This window comes from Centruroides sculpturatus, unplaced genomic scaffold, assembly GCF_000671375.1.
Source record: "Centruroides sculpturatus isolate CEXI.00-Female unplaced genomic scaffold, Cexi_2.0 scaffold886, whole genome shotgun sequence".
Lineage (NCBI taxonomy): Eukaryota > Metazoa > Arthropoda > Arachnida > Scorpiones > Buthidae > Centruroides > Centruroides sculpturatus.
In genome coordinates, this window is record NW_019385077.1 from 291795 (window position 1) to 312455 (window position 20661).

At 33.5% G+C, this 20661-nt stretch overlaps 1 protein-coding gene across 5 annotated transcripts in view; it reads left to right on the forward strand.

Moving 5' to 3' along the window:
• The window catches only part of LOC111634314 (CREB-regulated transcription coactivator 1-like), a 210865-nt gene extending 202908 nt beyond the window's left edge, over positions 1-7957 (forward strand). For all 5 annotated transcript variants that reach the window (XM_023379066.1, XM_023379068.1, XM_023379069.1 and 2 more), the window contains one exon: positions 4529-7957. In XM_023379066.1, the coding sequence (XP_023234834.1) occupies positions 4529-4758 (230 nt within the window). In that variant the 3' untranslated portion in view covers positions 4759-7957. The remainder of the gene's footprint in view (positions 1-4528) is intronic.
• Positions 7958-20661: the final 12704 nt, after the last annotated feature.

The window sequence follows — 20661 nt, forward strand, 5'->3', positions numbered from 1 at the left end:
CGTATAAAAAGTTTAATACCTTATGGCGAAATTCTGTGTCAGAACGCTCCTCAGATTTTTTCTGCACCTTCTTTTACAACGTTTCTCTGAACCTTATATTGATATAATCTTTCTATTTGTTATTCAAATTATATAAACTGTTGCTATTCTTTTTATCAAATGTCATAAATAAATGCGACAGTGTTGCTACTGTACGATTGTAGTATTAGAGATAACGCATTGAATGAAACAAACAGAAACAAAATATCGAGTTATAATTTCTCTTTTTCCATTCATTCATAAGTACAGGTTGCTTCTCAGACATTATCATAGTTTTCATAGTTAAGTTTTTCTGCATTTCTTGACGTTTGAATGTCAATAAATTTTAAAAAATGTAAATATCTTTTGGGTAATCTTTTGAAAGATCGCAATATTTTCTTAACAGTCAGAAAAGTACAGAATTGTCACGAGTAATATTGTGAAAGCTGGTCAAAGTATAGTGTAGATACGTAGGAATGCAGCAAAGTGATGATTGAAGACTACAGACTATATTGTGGTGTAGCGAATAAACAGATTAACCGATGCTTTAAACGTTCAAAAGGTTAGTATAAGTTATCGAATGAATATACAATTGATTAGAACACATAAATAATTATATTTTTCATTTACTTTCAGATAAATCTAATGTAAAAATTAAGTTATGAGAATACACTAATGCTGATTATCACAAAATTCATTATAATTTGTAATTTGAACTTAAAATTCATTCCTGCCAACTTCGAATACAGCTCGATCTGCAAGCGTTTTGTCACATGCTCTATAATCAGTCTAGAACCTGTAGTTTCAAACATAACCGTTATCAATTATGCCTCTACGATCGTACGAGTATTTAGAGTTACTCGCGCGTTATACACTTCTTCTTTTTTTAACTCTTTCCACCCCGTGGGCACTAAGAGGGCCTCTTTTTGCAAGCCCATTATGGGTTCGGCCAAACCCACTATGGGGCTGCCGAGTGGTGAGAGACGGGGTCAGTCAAATCCGAACGGACCACCCCCCCGAAAAATTACTGGGGTTTTTTCGACCCGTTCGGATCCGAGCCCGGGTCCCCCAGAGCGGTAGGCTGCCACCTTCTCCGCTCGGCCCTCCATCCGCTTATACATTTCTGCTGTATACAAACATTGTATGCAAATAATTTCGTAATATACAAAATAATCTACAACACTAAAGTCATCTGATAACAAAAACTTTTAATACGTAAGTAACTCAATATAAGTGTTAATGGCATTAATGACAGTTTTGTCATTTCCTTTATAATTGTACTACTACATAATTAAAAAAAATGTACACTTACCACACTGTGAAGTCGTTTTACTCTGTTCGATAACAAATTTCCGAAAAAAATGAATAGAAAAACAATTTATATAAACTTTCTTACGTTATCAATTAGAATTTATCTGTTAGAGAGAAAGTTATAAACATATTACTTATCTGGTGTACGGTAGACTAATGTAAATTCAAGTGTTTGTCCTTCACTTTTGAACGAATCGTCGTTCGATTTACATATTTACTTTCGTATAAATTTTGATTTATTTTCCGGTTTTGTATTTAATTTGTCATAAGAAACTAATTGACATTAATTAATTATAAACAATTTAAATATTTACTTCTAATATACCTACCTAAACGATTCACTTACTTCATGCCAGTGTATAAATTACTGGTCAAAGTAATACATGAAAAAACCAGTATATTTCGACTTGATTATATAAAATGTTATTAATTTAAATGTTTTTAATAATTTGACTGTCATGGTTTTTTCTCCATAATTTTCTGAAAATATTGTAACGAATTTCTCAAGTACAATAAATCAGAGACATCCTGTCAATGTTACGTCAACCTGCAAGAAATATCACAACATTCTTTGCTATTCTATTAAAAACTAGTATATGTCATAAACATAGAACAATACCATTTACACTTTTACAGTACGACTTTCTGAAATACTAAAAATTACTGCCAGATTTGTAGTGTAAACGGAGATGGCACTGGAGGTGTTACACTGATGCCACGAATAAAAAAAGTACAAAAAGCAGTAAAATTTGAAAATTAACAGAATAAAAATATAATAGCATGTTATAACTTTTTACAACTTTTGCGTGATGCAGACTACTGTTATACGTTCAAATTACAAGCACTCGAAACACTTTATAGCGTTGATATGCCTGTTTTTATTACTTTTATATGTGTTTCTCTTACTCGAAATCCAAATTAATACGGGACATTCCAATTCTCAACGCTGATTCAGCGCTGATCTCAACACACTCAGCACTCAACAGATATGTTGACTGCTACTTTCCAATAAATTGTGGGTAATTGGTAAAACATTTAAGTGGAATCCATCTTGCTGAGAATGGAATTATTGGAACTAAGCACTTCGTACTCGAGTTGGAACGTCGTTGATGACGTCAAATTGTTGACTTCAACACTCAATACTGGCGTTGAAAATTGGAATGTCCCGTAAGTAAATATACAAATAGTAGTTGACTAGTTGACAATTTTTAGTTCAACTAAAAATTGAATAAATTTACAATGAATATTGCTTTGTGTTGTGCGTTTGAAGTATACAATGTTCAAAAACGATAAAAATAATCACCGACACAGTTTAAAAAGTAAAATGAAAATTTGTATAAAATTAAATGACAAGTAAATGTTAAAATGACTCAGGTTTATCATTTGATAAATCTCAGAACATTCTTATTCCGATACATAGAGGACCGCGGTGATCATAGTCTATTGTGTGAAGTTCACCATTTCCTCCTCCTCCGCGAAAAAGTTGTTGGTATTGTATCTACCTATATATACAGTATATAGATACAATAACAATTCACGAATACATATAGCGGAAAGAGGTGCAAGATGGGGCTATTGGTTAAGACGGGGAAGTCTGTTTATTCGTGGTTAACGCGCTTTCATCTAGCTGTTATTTGGGGAACTAAATGTCAACCTCAAAAGGGATTACGGGACGAGAGAACGTCCGAATCGCTCTCTTTGTTTGGAAGTAAGACAGTTTTCCATGTTTCAGCAATACTTCATCTAATTTTACGCCCGATACAAAGTTTCTACATTGTGAACTTTTACATTATCTTTTAGATGAAGATAATGATATTCGAACTAATCTTTAAGAGTGTAGCAAGGTTGCGGCCGAAGTTTTCATCTGTAAAACGTGAACGTGGAACGTCGAGCGCCGCTATCTTGTAAGCGGCGCTCGACGTTCGACGTTCACGTTATACAGATGAAAACTTCGGCCGCAATCTCTCTTGTAATTGTTTAGTTTTGAAATAAAGTTGACCGGTGTTTTCAGTCAGTATGAAAAGTGCACGTTGGGGCAAGATGGGGTACCCCATCTTGTCCAAGTTCCTACTGTTACACGTGTTACTTAATTAAGAAACAATTTAGAAAATATTTAGATAATTAGGCTGCGTACACACTAGGCGTTTTTAAACGCGCGTTTTAAAGAACGAAGAGTTCTACTAAAGCGCCCGAAAAACGCGCGTTTTATGAAAAATGTATAAACGCGCGCTTGGCCAAAAGCGCGTGTTTGAGTGTGTACGCCTATGTAGAACTCTTGGTTCTTTAAAATGCGCGTTTAAAAACGCCTAGTGTGTACGCAGCCTTAAGAAAATTTGAGGCGCGCTGATTTTCGATATCGATGAGATCGCGTGTACAAACATTATTTAAAAATATCGTTTTATTTTATTTATGAAAACATTTTTTAAATTTAAATACAATCTTAACAAGAAATAAAATGTGAGACAACGATGGAAATAAAAATTTTTCTACGAAAAAAATATCGTCTGCTCACAAAAAAATTCCACGGAAAAAATATCGTCTGCTTATAAAATAGCGAAACTGAGCATGCGCAAAGTGACGGCATCGTCTGGTAAAGTAAATACAGTACGAGTAAGTTGAAACTTTTATATTTATTTATTCATTTTTTCTCTGAGCTTCGATATGTTTTATGATTAATATTCATTGCAATTTTGTTTCGAAATATTTATCGTTAATGTTCCATTAATAAATAGGTCTTCTAGTTAATATATTGTAGGCTACTTGACGTCTTTTAATTGTTTTAGAAAAATGGTTCGCAACTAAGTGAGGAAATCTAATAGACATGGCTGGTCAAATGCTGTGGAAAGTGTTTTGGAGGGTAAAATGGGCTGCTATTTTTAATGTGCCTCAGAGTACACTAGAAAGAAAAGTTAACATATAGAGGCAAAAGGGCAAGTCTGGAGAAACATCACACGTCCTCTAAAGGGAAACTTGGCTCGTTTTAACCCGGTTTTCACTCCTGAAGAGGAGGCAGAGCTGGTGGAATATTTGAAGTCTTGATTGTTTGGTCCTTCCTTATGTTTTTTTGAAGAAAGCATGTTAAATTTCAAATATGCTTTAATATATATTAATATTTAGGTAATATTTATTTATTTAAATATTAGATATTAAAATAAGTTGTAATACAATATTATAATACAGATTTTGAAATCTTTTCTAGCACCTGGAGCAGATGATCCAATGATGAGGCAAGATTTTGCAAAGGAACTTGGTTCAGCCATGGTTAGCATGTCTGGTTCATTTGATTCAGAACTGTTCACTCCTGATGATGCTCTTCGTGCAGGTCTCGACCCCATTGATTTTGATGGACTACAGATTCTCACAGATCCTGACATACCAGTCATTAGTGATCCTGCAACAGAGGAAACTTTTCGTTTAGATCGATCATAGTTGATATGATCCCCTTGATAAATAAGGGGCAAAACTTTAGTGAACTGTTTCATATTACATATAGTCATCATATTGTGGATGGTTATAAAAGTATTTGGGTGCTGTATGTTGCTTATTGATATCATCATGACTTCTTTTCCATTCTTTAAAAGTATTTTTTGTGGTGGTTTTCAATTTACCAAAACCATTGTGAAAAGACAAGAACTCTGCAATAAAAGCAAAGAGTCATTTTACATTTATTAAAAACTAGTGAGTGTTTCTGTTCACTTGTATATGTGTGGAACCTCTCGAAACAAGCTCAGAATTATTTCTCTTAAGACTACCTAAGGACTTGGTTTAGGAGTACATTATGTGGAATATATATATATAGACTCCCAAATTTCTTGATTGTGTACATATCTATATCAGCCATAAATTCTATAGCTTGCTCTGAATATCAGAACATGAAGATGTGTTGCAGTATTAAGAATTCAAGAAAGAAAAAAAAAGAATGAAGCTCTTATCTGTACAAATAACATGACCAAAGCAGGAGCTTCAGGTTTCATAAATAATAAATTCATTCTGTAAATTACTTGCATATGCCATCTTATCTCAAGTTGATTTATCAATTGCATATGCATATTATAAAATGGAATATTCAAACTCATTGGAAACTGGTCTTTAGGGTCCAAAACACTATTTTAAAAAAATTAATTGTAAAAATTTTTTGTCATAAAAATTGTTAATTGCTACAAAAACATTTTACACATTTATGAAATTTGCTTATTATTAATAATTTAAACCTAACATTATATTAAAAATATAAAATTTATAAGGAATGGAAATCATAAAATGCCATTATTGTAATATTATTTATTTTCTTGTACATTTGTAAGAATATTACATAATCACAAATAATTGTATAAAGTATATTTAAAAATTTAGCATCGGTCAGTTTGTTTTGGACCATAAAGGCTTTCGACTGGAATGAACTATCATTGTTAATGTAGTTCTACATTTTATTAATCTTTTATTATAATGTTCAGTCAAATTCCAAATCTCTACATGCATAAGATAAGCTTGTCTTTAATGGACATTCAGTCCATTTTAAACTTAAAAAAGCTTATGTGATGTGTACAGCCATTTGAAAATACATTTTTATTCATGTCATTTACTGTGCATCTCTCATAGTTGTATATCTCTTGTTCTTTACAGTTTAGATAATTAATCAACTTCTTTGGTGATATTAATTCTCCCATGTTAACTGTGGCACAGAACCAATTTAAGATCAAAACAGTTTGGTTTTGGCTAATTTGGCTCTGCACTATGTCTTTATAAATAAATATAAATTGATGTGGAAGATTTTAATACTTTTCTCAATTCCTCTCATTTTATTACAAATTCACTGTTTCTTGTTAATAAAAAAAAAATGTGAAACAAAATGTAAAATAAAAATACTTGAAATTTGTTCATTTATAAAATTTAAAGCAATGTTATTCATGGATATAGTGCAGAGTAATAATTGTTAATTCCATAAAATTTGTATACTATTTAGTGCAATTAGAAAAAACCATTGTTGTAAACTTTCCCCTTCACATCATTAAAAAATATGTGCAATAAAACTAATTTGATTAAAAGCATGAGATATACAGAATGAAAGAGATATACCATATTAAATTTTATTTTAGAGTATAATTTGTTTTTATTTCACAAAGTAGATACCTCATTGCTCATAAAAAGTATATATATATATATATATATAATCAGTTGTTTTTATATATTGTATCTGAGTTGTAGATTTTAGAGGCCTGTTGAACAAATGAATTTAAATACATTTATTGAAACTTGTAAAATAAGAAAAAACTGTTGAAAAATTGAATCAAGTTATGAAATAAAAGCAAAATATTTTTATTTTATATCTTGATTAAATATCTATTTCCATGCAAACAGATTTTTAGATCATATAAAACTTTTTATGAAATCTGTCAAAAAAAATTTATTGAAAAAGTTTTACTATAATTCTGATTGCATGTAAATATTGTATATTTATTCAAAATAAAACTTCTTAAGAATTAACTTTAGCAAGTTTTTTTTTTCATTAAGTAATATAAGTTTTTAGTATGATATGACTTTGGAAAGCATTTTATTGTTTTATATTGCTTAGAAAATTAAATCATTCATATTTAATTTGCAAACAGAATTAACTTTTTATTTAAATGAGTCAGTGTTTCGCCAAATTGTTTGCCAAACATCCATGTACAAATTATGTGTGATCATTAAGTAAGTTATTGATTTAACTTTTTTCTAATGCAGATGCATGCATTTAATTTATTGGAATATCAAAAATTCAATAGAAAAACTTTTGTGAGCTGTTTTGATGTTCAAGATTCATAGCTGTACTGTGTTATTTGACAACACAGGATTTCAGCTATAGTTTTATAAAATTAAATTGAACTTAAATAGCTAGTTAATTTTAGTGTTGTTTCTATCTATGCATATTATATACAATTTTTATAATAAAAAAATTAATAAATAATTGAGAAATGTTACGATGATTAGAAATCTGTACATTTAACAATGTTAACTCTTGTTCCATATTGAATAGTTGATAAATAATGCAGAACAGGAAAATTAAATCATTGACTTACTGTAAATATTGGTAAATGTATAGTTATTATATATCATAATGTACATTTTACACGGTATCCTTATTAAATGTAATTTCAAGATATTTATAGGTGTTAATAATCAAAGAAGATTGTGATGATAAACTGCTTTTAAAGCAGTTGGTCATCATAGTTGTAAAGAAGAGACTTTGTGTAAATGGATGTTTGGAATAATGAAGGCAAATTTTATACAACTTTGGGCATTTTAAGACTATATATTTCCACTTAAGATTTTCTTCCTTGTACATAAATCTGTCATAATAAATGTTTTTAAATTCCACTAAATTTATACTTCCAGTGTTGTTATACGATTGTTAAAAATTAACAAAATATCATTGTTTGAAATTTTTTCTTATTATAAATATGATGTAATTAAAAAATAACCTAATACAGTTCTAAATTTCACTTTAATTTGGAAGTGATGTGTAGGGGAAAATTTTAATGCTTCTGATGTAAGGATTGTGTATGTATGTTATTTAAAGTAACTTGTTGGCTTGTTTTTTGGAATGTTGTCTACTTTGTGAAGTCTATAATAAAATTTATTCATTCAGTAATGGGTCTTATGTATATTCTTATATATCCCAATGAGATTTTATCAATAACATACTTATTTTACAATAAACGAAAATTATAAATGTATATATTTATAATAAATCTATAAACTATAATTAAAATTTGAAATAAATTATTCAAAAAACTTTACTTTTTTGGGCTGCAATTTGAAAAAATTGTAGACCTATAACCATTTCAATGTCATCTGACCATCTGTCTTTCCTTAATCTTAAGAACAAAGTTATATAGATGAAAGACAAGACCAGATATGGAAATCTTAGGAGCACGAGGCCTCAATTAACTAATATGAACTTCCGATGCAAACCAGAAGTCATGTTATTTCATTTTAAAAATTTCTCCCTGAAATGTGTTCAATAGGTGACTGGCACAACTTTATTGTTAAAGGAAAAGTATGATGTACAGAAGCAAGCCATTACTAATTTGAGGTGGAGAGCTGCTAATTTTAAATTAAAAATATGATTAAAAATTTGCACCATTTTATATAAATTAAAAATAATTTATCATAAAATATTTTTAATATTGTAGTTAAATTAAATTTAATTAAATCCTGAGTGTGCCACTGGTTACATAGAGGTTATGTAATTCTCAATCTTGTGTCTAGGGATCTCAAAAGGTCTTAAGTGATAAGTGAAGACATAGTCAAAGTGCTTTTGACTATGTTCTTACTTATCACTTATGTGTACCCTATGGAAAATTACTGCAGAAGTCCAATTTCCAAAAGCTGGGAGACATCATCCAGATTCTTCCTTTTTGAGTATTGGTGAACAAACCTATCCAAGCAAAGGTCTGCACTTTCACAAATGAAGTGCAGAAAATTCCTCAGTAGAGCTGCAAGGGCAACAAAAAGCTGAGGAAGAATGTTTAAGATGGCACAATTGTTTATGAAAGTGAACAAACAATGCCAACCAAAAAGCAAACATGATTCTTGCTATAAGTTAGAAAGTCAATAATTTACACAGAGCAAGCAAGACAAAAATGTTTTAGTCTGCTTAGTAGTTCCAGTCATTTAAAAGCAGCAGAGTTGTACTCTACTGCTTTCAAATGACTGGAAAAGGAATAGGAACTAACTTACTTGGCCAGTAGACTGATCCTTACATTGCCAACTATTTCCTCATACCCTGTACCCACAATAAAAAATATACAGACAGCCGGTTCGTGGAAACACAAATAGCATTTTCAAACAAGTGCTGAAGTGAACTGACAAAAGTCAGTGCCTTCAAAGCAGCCATAACTTTAAAAGACAATGTAGATAGCCTTATTAACGAATATCTACATTAAAAAATGCAAATACACCAAATAATAGCCAATAACTTAGCTTGAAATACAGTAGAAAACTTACCCAATTGGACAAAGAAACCCCTTCTTGAAAGTCCCTCACAAATACCAGATTATGTACCACTAGTGCAAACAGAAACTTAAAAAAACACTGGCAAAAATTTTTCCCCATTTGATTATAAAATTCATAGTAATAAAAATTACTTTCATGTAATGCTTCTTAATCTATCCTTTAATTCCAGCTACAGCCGAAAATAGTGTTTTAGTTAAAGAACTACAATAAAGTTTCCGAAAATGTGAGCAAAGTAAAGAGATAGAAGATAGATAATTATAGACTATTAATTAAGTTATCAACAACTGTGAGACGGATAATAGTGAGGGTTTATCAGACTAACGACGGGCACAAACGATCAGGGATCAAAGTGAAAAAAATTTAATAAACAAAAAAAATTACTATATTTATAGAAACGAAAACCCAAAATGCATTTCGGACTATTTTCCCGATAGAAAATATCCCTCATCAGTTGGTATTAATTAACTAAACGTAATGCTATATTAAAAATTATACAAGGTAACGTCAGCTTAAAACTGTGCCTAAAGCTATACAATAGAAAGATGAAAACACCACTGTAACAGTATTGTAGTAAGCATCATTAGTAGGTATTACCTAAAGGGTATGGTATATTTAAACTTTTACAAGGTAGAGGTACTTGTGCATCATATGTGGACTGTTACACACCTCCCTTACTACCGCTCCCAGCACCTTGTAAGCTGGCACCTGCGACTCTGTCGTCTTACTGTTTTTGCACTCTGTACGTCACACCATCATGCAAAGTTATGAAGATTTATTACACCTGTCTACACTAATAATGCTTACTCCTCATAGTTATAACGGCGTTTACATCTTTATATTGTGTAGCTTTAGGCATAGTTTTAAGTTTACCTTTACCTTGTGTAACGCACACTAAGAAGGGATTTTTCGAAATCCCCCGGGGGGGAGAGGCAGGATTAAGGCTTCTATATACATTATGGATACGAGCCCAAATGGTTAGGAGTTGAAAGTTGAAATTTGGTACACAGTTAGGGTACGTTAAGAGAACGCACACTAAGAAGGGAATTTTCGAAATTCCTCCCCACGGAGGAGAAAGACAGGATTAAGGCTTAACACTTCCATCAACAATGGAAGTGTTAAGTAACAATAGAAGTTTTAAGTAACAATGGAAGTGTTATGTAACAATGGAATTGTTAAGAGAAAGCGACGTGCAAGACGCAGATGCAGTTTTTTTTTTCGTTTTTGCGGGAAATCGAACATATTTTTAGAACCATCTAAAAATTCTCTAATTAGTCTGGAAACAAGGGGACCCAATTCTTGAATTCTGTGACTGTAACGTATTAATCTTAATCTTAGTTATCGTTACTTTTGCCCGAGCAACGCCGGGCCTACCTGCTAGTTAATGTATACGTGCAACAATTTTAAGGCACAAAGTACAGCTTAGAGTCTTTTCCTGTGCCGATGTTTGTTTCCTATTTATTATCGTAGTGACATTACTTCATTCAAAAATTCCTGTAGTTGTCTATGTAATGTGCACTTTATTCACATATTGATTCTTACTGTCAAATCTGCTTCCAGTGTGCTTATGCCACAACTTTCAAAGGTTTTCTTTACTCGGATGTTTTTACTGAGCTTAACAACTGGTTTCACCAGTTATTTTACGGGATCACATAAAAGCAATTCTCGCATTTTTACAAGATTTTTTATTTAAACAAGTATTGTATGAAATCTTTCGGACGTTAAGGTTAGCAACTTCGAACACAGCCTATTCAACACGAATCTCTTTTCGAATATTAATTAATTATTAAGTATTAAGTAAGACCAGTATTAAGTAATAGTCATTGACCATCCTCTCTCCCAAGAGGAGGACAACTACTATTTTTGGACGAATTAACTTCAATCTCCATCTGCAATAGTCCCTTCTTCCTATAGGACCGACCGGTATGGTAGCATTCGAATAGTAAAATTACATAATACGATGTTACCAGCGAGCAGAATATATGATTTAAATGGTTTTTGAGGGTGCCGAGTGTAAATATTTAGTCCATTTTTTGCGAAATTTAATTCGTTGGCAGATCAACATTTGATATTCGGCTGTGAATGAAACAGTTTGTTAGTGCTAACATCAGAAAAAAATACGATATCTTAAATTTTTTTAAAACTCCATTATTTATTTTTTAAATTTTATAATAGTTTGTAAATTCATAGTAATGTAAAATCATGTATAAAAAATATTTGATAAATCAACATTGTATAAAATTGAAGTGTGTAATACCGATAAAATATATGAAACAAGATATTTTTTATTTTTTAAAGAGAAATAATTTTTTATTTAGGGGAAAGTGGTTCAAGATGGGGCCATGGGGTAAGACGGGGACGTCTGTTTATTCGTGGTTAACGCGCTTTCATCTAGCTGTTATTTGGGGAACTAAATGTCAACCTCAAAAGGGATTACGGGACGAGAGAACGTCCGAATCGCTCTCTTTGTTTGGAAGTAAGACAGTTTTCCATGTTTCAGCAATACTTCATCTAATTTTACGCCCGATACAAAGTTTCTACATTGTGAACTTTTACATTATCTTTTAGATGAAGATAATGATATTCGAACTAATCTTTAAGAGTGTAGCAAGGTTGCGGCCGAAGTTTTCATCTGTAAAACGTGAACGTGGAACGTCGAGCGCCGCTATCTTGTAAGCGGCGCTCGACGTTCGACGTTCACGTTATACAGATGAAAACTTCGGCCGCAATCTCTCTTGTAATTGTTTAGTTTTGAAATAAAGTTGACCGGTGTTTTCAGTCAGTATGAAAAGTGCACGTTGGGGCAAGATGGGGTACCCCATCTTGTCCAAGTTCCTACTGTTACACGTGTTACTTAATTAAGAAACAATTTAGAAAATATTTAGATAATTAGGCTGCGTACACACTAGGCGTTTTTAAACGCGCGTTTTAAAGAACGAAGAGTTCTACTAAAGCGCCCGAAAAACGCGCGTTTTATGAAAAATGTATAAACGCGCGCTTGGCCAAAAGCGCGTGTTTGAGTGTGTACGCCTATGTAGAACTCTTGGTTCTTTAAAATGCGCGTTTAAAAACGCCTAGTGTGTACGCAGCCTTAAGAAAATTTGAGGCGCGCTGATTTTCGATATCGATGAGATCGCGTGTACAAACATTATTTAAAAATATCGTTTTATTTTATTTATGAAAACATTTTTTAAATTTAAATACAATCTTAACAAGAAATAAAATGTGAGACAACGATGGAAATAAAAATTTTTCTACGAAAAAAATATCGTCTGCTCACAAAAAAATTCCACGGAAAAAATATCGTCTGCTTATAAAATAGCGAAACTGAGCATGCGCAAAGTGACGGCATCGTCTGGTAAAGTAAATACAGTACGAGTAAGTTGAAACTTTTATATTTATTTATTCATTTTTTCTCTGAGCTTCGATATGTTTTATGATTAATATTCATTGCAATTTTGTTTCGAAATATTTATCGTTAATGTTCCATTAATAAATAGGTCTTCTAGTTAATATATTGTAGGCTACTTGACGTCTTTTAATTGTTTTAGAAAAATGGTTCGCAACTAAGTGAGGAAATCTAATAGACATGGCTGGTCAAATGCTGTGGAAAGTGTTTTGGAGGGTAAAATGGGCTGCTATTTTTAATGTGCCTCAGAGTACACTAGAAAGAAAAGTTAACATATAGAGGCAAAAGGGCAAGTCTGGAGAAATATCACACGTCCTCTTAAGGGAAACTTGGCTCGTTTTAACCCGGTTTTCACTCCTGAAGAGGAGGCAGAGCTGGTGGAATATTTGAAGTCTTGATTGTTTGGTTTAAGCAGCTTGGATCTCAGGAAGCTCGCTTATCAATTAGCAGAGCGAAATGGAAAACAGCACAAGTTTGACAATGAACGAGGTGAAGCTGGAATTGAGTGGTTCCGAAATTCTAACCTATCGTTGAGAATTCCGGAAGCAACGTCAACAGCTCGTGTTGTTGGGTTTAATAAGGTGGCAGTTATAGCGTTCTTTCAACTGTTATCATCTGTAGTTGATAAACATAAATTAACTCCAGAACTCATATACTGTACAACTGCGATGAAACAGGAATTTCGTGCGTGCCCAAGTCCAAAGGAAGGATTGTAAACAATTTTTCATAACTTTTATGAAAGAGGCAAGAAGTTAAGAACCGGAACAGATCAATTTAAGATCACCAAATTTACGTATAATAAAAACTTCAGGGACATCATGAAGCAAATTTCAGACAGAAAACGCTCCAAAATTGTTTACAAAAGAGGTCCTAATTTATACAGTATTCTTAGAAACGATAAGGACAAGCTTAAGAAAGAAGAAACAGCGGGCGTGTATAAAATTCCCTTTGAAAACCAACAGATAGGAATTATGAAGGACTATATTGGAGTCACTAGACGGAATTTGGCTATTAGGCTTAAAGAACACAAATATGGCATTAGTAAAGGGCACTGTGCCACGGTTTTGTCAAGTATGGCACAAGCGGAAGCTTCAGTAGTTAAATGGAATGAAGCGTCTATTCTCAAGACGTTGCGGTCCCCATCGTTGTCTTTGCAACATGAAAAAATTGAAATTTATAAGAGTAAATTAAGGGGCAGTTGTATCAATGCAAGGGATGCTGATGGTTTAGCTTTGGCATGGAAGTTCTTTGTAAAAGAAAAGTTAAAACACACAAATTCTTAGTTCACATCTGCCTTTATAATGTGATGTGTTTTGATATATATATTTTATGAATTTAATCATTTTTGTGCATTTAATCTTTTAGGTTTATTTTTGTTTTTAGTTTTATACCGCCTTATATTATTATTTATATCAATCTATTTATTATAATTATTTTGTATAGTGATTGGTTATTTCATTTTACGTTTCAATTTTGAATTTGTAATGTTCGAAAGTTCCGTTTTAACGCAATTTTCAAAGATGTTCGATAACTTGTCACCTGATGATGGCCTATTCCATTAGGCTGAAAACGTTTGTGTATTAATAAATATTTCTCAGCGTTATAAGGTGTTGAATGTTTTATTAAATATATTTAAAAGAAGCTGAGTTTGATATTCAATTTATTATAATGTTTTTATGTTGTCAATTTTTTCTTTTTGATAACAATAGGAGATTGATTCATAGTACTTTAATTTAAAAATGGCTCTCATTAGATGATTTTGTTGTATTTGTTATCGGTTTGCGATAAAATCGGATGTAATTCCCCATATAATTATGCCATATTGAGTTTTCGGTTCTATACAGGTGTGATATAGTAGTATTATTGTATTTTTATTCAGAAAGTCCTGTGTTTTCCTAATTATGCCAGTAAACTTAGCGACAGTCTTAGTTAAATTTTCCATGTGTCTATCAAATCTGAGTTTATCGTCTATCAAAACACCGAGATATTTTATGCAGTTAATTCTTTCTATCTTCTTTTCATTTATTTCAATTTGAAGTTGTTCCATATCAACAATTTTATTTTTATTTACAAAGCAGAGATATTTTGTTTTATTTCCGTTTAGTTTTAACATATTTGAGCTCATGTAGGCAGTTAATTTACAAAGGACGTTACTTAAGGATGATTCTTAAAACGAAGAACCCAGAAACTTGTTATAGATTTCCTTAGTGAAAGTTCGGTAAGGATAACCGAAATCGTTAATTAAATTGTAGCGAATGATCCAGACAGGACCTTCATCACAAAAATTCAAGTAAAATATGTTTATTTTTGGTCGCGTATTCCCCTTTTCCTATTTACTATGTGTTAAAATGACCTCGTTTAACGCTGTTTAATTTAGCGATTTGTACGCATCCTAAGCGCTAAACGAGGTCTTACTGTATGTAGGCTATATATAAAAACGAATGGTTGCATTATATTCCTTATATATCACTTAAGATAAAACTAACAAACATTCTATTTTAGACATATATTTTAATAATTCAGAACTAGGATGAATTGAAATTCACGATCACGATTAAAACAAAGGAATTAACACCACTTAGACAAAATTTAAAGCAATTTATACCAAAGTTAGATACTTAATTCTCCTAACTTTAATTACTTTTGTAATTTTTGTTTTTATTGGCATGTTTTCATTTCTTATTATCAATTGAAAGAAACAAGCAGCTCTTCGGTTGCCATTCGTCATTTGCAGACGAACGACAACCCAGAACTCACCACGTGGAAGTGGCTGCTTCAGAGTTCCGCCAAGAGTTGGAAAGAATGCAACTTTATAAGCGACTGACATCACTTGTCGAGTTTCATTCGTCCTAACTCACACAATGAAAATATTTATAATTTTTTCTGAATACATCAAATCCAACTATTCGAAACTATCGTATCGTTGTATCTAAACTATTGTTACTATCTAAACTAGTGGATACGATAATACAACAACTAGTAATAATGAAAGGAAGAAAGCCACTAAGATCCCAGGTCATAATAAAACGCACGTTAGGGCCACAAAATTTACTTCAAACTCATACCGAACCTCAATAAACAAAAACAAAAAATTCTTGCCCTGTGCGAAATCTAATAAAACTGGACACAGAAAGCCGGAGCCTTTCCTCCGCATCATCTGTCTTCACCCGAGCGGGCCTTAAAGATACGGGACACAGAAAGCCTTCTCCGCCTTTCCTCGGCGTCTTCTGTTTTCACCCGAGCGGGTCTTAAACATGCGGGACACTCGGAGGACTCTCCATCTCCCGTCGGCCTCTTTACTCGAGCGGGCCTTAAAGAAACGTGACACAGAGACCCCTCTTCGCCCCGTCAGCATCTCCTGTCTTCACCCGAGCAAGCCTTAAAGATTCGGGACACAGAGAGCCTTCTTCGCCTTTCGTCGACGTCTTCACTTGAGCGGGCCTTAATTAAATGCGGGACACTCGGAGGACTCTCCATCTCCCGTCGGCCTCTTTACTCGAGCGGGCCTTAAAGAAACGTGACACAGAGACCCCTCTTCGCCCCGTCAGCATCTCCTGTCTTCACCCGAGCAAGCCTTAAAGATTCGGGACACAGAGAGCGTTCTTCGCCTTTCGTCGACGTCTTCACTTGAGCGGGCCTTAATTAAATGCGGGACACTCGGAGGACTCTCCATCTCCCGTCGGCCTCTTTACTCGAGCGGGCCTTAAAGAAACGTGACACAGAGACCCCTCTTCGCCCCGTCAGCATCTCCTGTCTTCACCCGAGCAAGCCTTAAAGATTCGGGACACAGAGAGCGTTTTTTGCCTTTCGTCCACGTCTTCACTTGAGCGAGCCTTAAATGCGGGACACTCGGAGGACTCTCCATCTCCCGTCGGCTTCTTTACTCGAGCGGACCTTAAAGAAACGGGACATAGAGACCCCTCTTCGTCCCGTCCGCAACTCCTGTCTTCACCCGAGCGGCCTTTCTCCGCCTTTCGTTGGCGTCTTCTGTCCTTACAATGGTTACCTACAATAGAAAAAACGAACAATGCATTGTAACAATTCATTAGGTATTGTTAGAATATATTTTGAACAACGCGTGACGTATTACTATCACGTCATGTTACGTAAATATATTAATCGGTTTGAAATATTTCAGAAAGGATTATTTTATTAAAATAATATTTATTAGAAACAGGATTATTTTAACTTTTTAAAGATAATGCTTTTTTCTAATAAATAAAATTATAAAAATGAAATTTACAGCGCACAAACTTATTTATATATATGTTACAGTCAAAACCCGTTTTTAGTTAGAACGCGTTTGATGACTCTTGTCAGTTAGAGAAAAGAACGTATCGTACAGTACGTTAACTGGCATCCGACATATTTTTATATAAAATTCCTTTTAGGAAAATATATCGAAAATTGTTATTCATTTTAAAATAATAAAATTCCTTCTAATTGTCTTATTAACATTAATTAATTTTTATTTTGATCATATTTTATTATAACATAAACTATTTAATACTTCACATCACTTTATAAACATGCGAAGCATACTTTTTTACGAAAGACAACAGCCGCACAAAAAGTATTTAGCCGGCAAAAGAAGGAGAAGAAAGAAGAAAGGGAAGAAGGAGAATGAAGAGAAAGAAAGGATCTAAGCGGCGTACGTAAGGTATTACTTATACTACGTTTAATGTTGGCTTGCAGATTTTAGGCTGCAAAGCCGTGGGTGTGAAAGAAAACCTGAGTTATAGCATACACCAATAAGTAGTGCAGCTACATATAAGCTTGACAGAGCAAAGTATAATGCTTAAAATTAAACTAGTTATGTAACGCTATGTCAGCGTGTAGTCGGAGCGAGGCTGCTTGCACCTTCATTTTCTAGATTATGAGGGAAAAAAGAGAAAGAATCATTCGTTCTCAACAATATATTTGATTTCTATTGTATCATTTAAAGGTACAAATATAAGGTCAGAATAAGCCATTAATTTATTGCTATTCCAACGTATCATAAAATTCTGTCTATCATTATGGGCCTTGGAGTTACAATAAAGATCGCTACGAGTCAATCTGTTACTGTTGAAAAATACTATGTCAGTTACTTTTTTCACTCGACTGAATGCAACGTAGGTAAGACCGATAGCTGTCTCTTTTTTACCTATATCTATTTTGATTTTTGGAAGAGTTAATAACTGTGATTTATGTATAGTCATCGAGTATGCTAAGGTAAAGGGGAAACTGTCTACGAGATCGCAATATACTGCCATCGTTCGAAGAGCGTGTTATGGGGATTATTGGAAACAGATTACCATAGATGAAAGATTCCTGATAGCTATCGAATTTCACTAAAATAAACAGAGGAAGAGCTGGAGGGCGAGCATTAGGAGCATATATAATGTATCGTATAGTTCCTAGTGAGCCATTGACGAGACTTCCTTTCACCCATAAGTTGACTGTCAGCATGATTCTGGCATTAACTGAGAGATTCAAATACTTGGGAGACCGAGAGCTGAGTCATCTTTGGACGAAGGCAGGGCAATATCTGGAGTGTTTTCAGATGCTATATAAGCAACAGGGCACTCAGTTGACTGCAATTAGTCTCCATTGCTTTGTTTAACTTCCTCGTTTGTTGGATATAACTCTACTGCCGTTTGTAACTGATCAAGTTCATCTATGGATAAATAGGCTCGATAAATAGACGCTGCCACGTAGGACGTAGCCTTAATCAGCTCATTTTGACCTATAATACTGAAGAAAAACGCGACCTTCGTTTTTCTTCACTTCTACATCTCCACTTCTACAAAAATAAATCGTTTTTCAGAGTTGAAATTTTAATCAGTTCATCCTTGAGTGATGATGAATCGTCCTAGAAAATTTCATCAAAATCGGACAACTTATTCTAGAGTTATAATGTTGACAAGGAATGCATGAAGTCGTGTTAGTCGTCACTCAGCTTCGCCTCGCTCCGACAATTACATAAAATTACAAAAAGAAAAACGAATAGAATACAGTATTTGCAAAATGATTTATTTATTCGAACATTTGTTAAAAATTAAACACCGAACATAAACGAAATTTAATACGTTATTCAAATTATTCTTTCAATCACTATAACAGTGTATTTCTATTAATAGGACTTATCATACTGGTGTATAAGATTACAGCAACACAGTTACACAGATTGTTTTATTTTACAATAACAGGTAATTGTAAAATAAAACAATTTTAATCTGTGTAACTGTGTTGCTGTAATCTTATACACCAGTATGATAAGTCCTATTATACACTGATATAGTGATTGAAAGAATAATTTGATTAAATTAAGGGCATAGTTTATAGTTTATAGTTTGTAAAGAAAAGGCCTTAACTCGATGGTATAGCCAGAAGGAAAGGGAGAGGTAGGGATGGAGATAGGGTGGGGTGAAGGGTGGGGAGTGGGTGGGAATGGGAAGGAAAAGAGCGAAGGGGATAAGAAGAGAATAAGGGCACTTGCCGCGAACCGTCCGTACGGAGGGACAAATTACGAATAGCGTGTAGGGTTAAAAGACCGCGTGAAGGATACAGAGAGTAAAGATGGTGCCTTTGATAAGCATGACTAATAGCTAGAGAAGAATAACACAAGGTGCCAGATGGAGTATGAACAGGGAGGCACCTTAATAGTTGGGTGCAATGGAGTAGGTGGACGGATACAGTCAGGTAAAATTAAGGGCATAGATGCATATTAATTTAATACGTTATTCTTTACACGTAAGTAACGAATAACGTCCCTCACCATTGTGGGCCTGGACAAATACATAATGGGCTTTCTAAAAGATTTCGTAATATTTCGTAAAAATATTGATATTATATTAATTTTATATAACTTAAAAATCACTTTTTTAAAACTCTTTCCGCCATGTGGGCACNTAAACGAAATTTAATACGTTATTCGTTACTTACGAAAATATTAATTTTATATAACTTAAAAATCACTTTTTTAAAACTCTTTCCGCCATGTGGGCACTAAAACAACCTCTTTTAGAAAGCCCATTATGTGTTTGTCCAGGCCCACAATGGTGAGGGACGGGGCCCAACATATCCGGACGGATCATCCCCGAAAAATTCCTAGGGATTTATCGACCCGTCCGGATTCGAACCAGGGTCTCCAGAGCGGTAGGCTGACACCTTGACCCTTGGTCATCCGGCCGAACTTAAAAAATATTGGACAAATCCAAAATCTAGAAATAAGTAGTAATACGCTAAAACGGTTGTGCATTATATTTATCACATTTCACAATTTAATTTTCTTGGATACTTAACAGAAAACTATCATGGCGCACTTTATATATAATAATAAATGAACCGATTTGTAGCACTAATATAATAATATAAGCACGTCATGTTTGATCATTACGAGAACTTGCTGTTGAATTTGATCAGATTCACTTCAGGGCCAGCCGGTTGGTGAGATACGGGACTCAACATGTTTAGTGCATCTCGATATAGCGTCACTCTTATTAAGTGCCTTGCTTGTAAAGGGATCTATGTTTGATGTAATTTTGGAAAAAATATAAAATTATGGTTACCTTAGGCCAGTGTTTCTCAACGGGGGCGATATCGCCCCCATGTGGGCGTTTTTCCATGTTGAGGGGGCGATTATTAACAATTTATATTTTGGGGGCGAAAACCAATTTTTTGGGTGATATACTAAAACATTATATTAAGAATAATTAGATATTTTATTCGTTATATCGTACAATAATTAAACAAATAACATTATACTAGTCACTAGTCTATTCAATGCAATGTGAATTTGGCCTTAGCCTTGTCCCTCGGCATCGAAATTTTGTAGTGAAGGGGTGATACTACGTAACGGTTTTATTGAAGGGGGCGATACTACGTTGAAGGGGGCGACGATTCGTTAGAGGTTGAGAAACACTGCATTAGGCAATATCGACATCGCT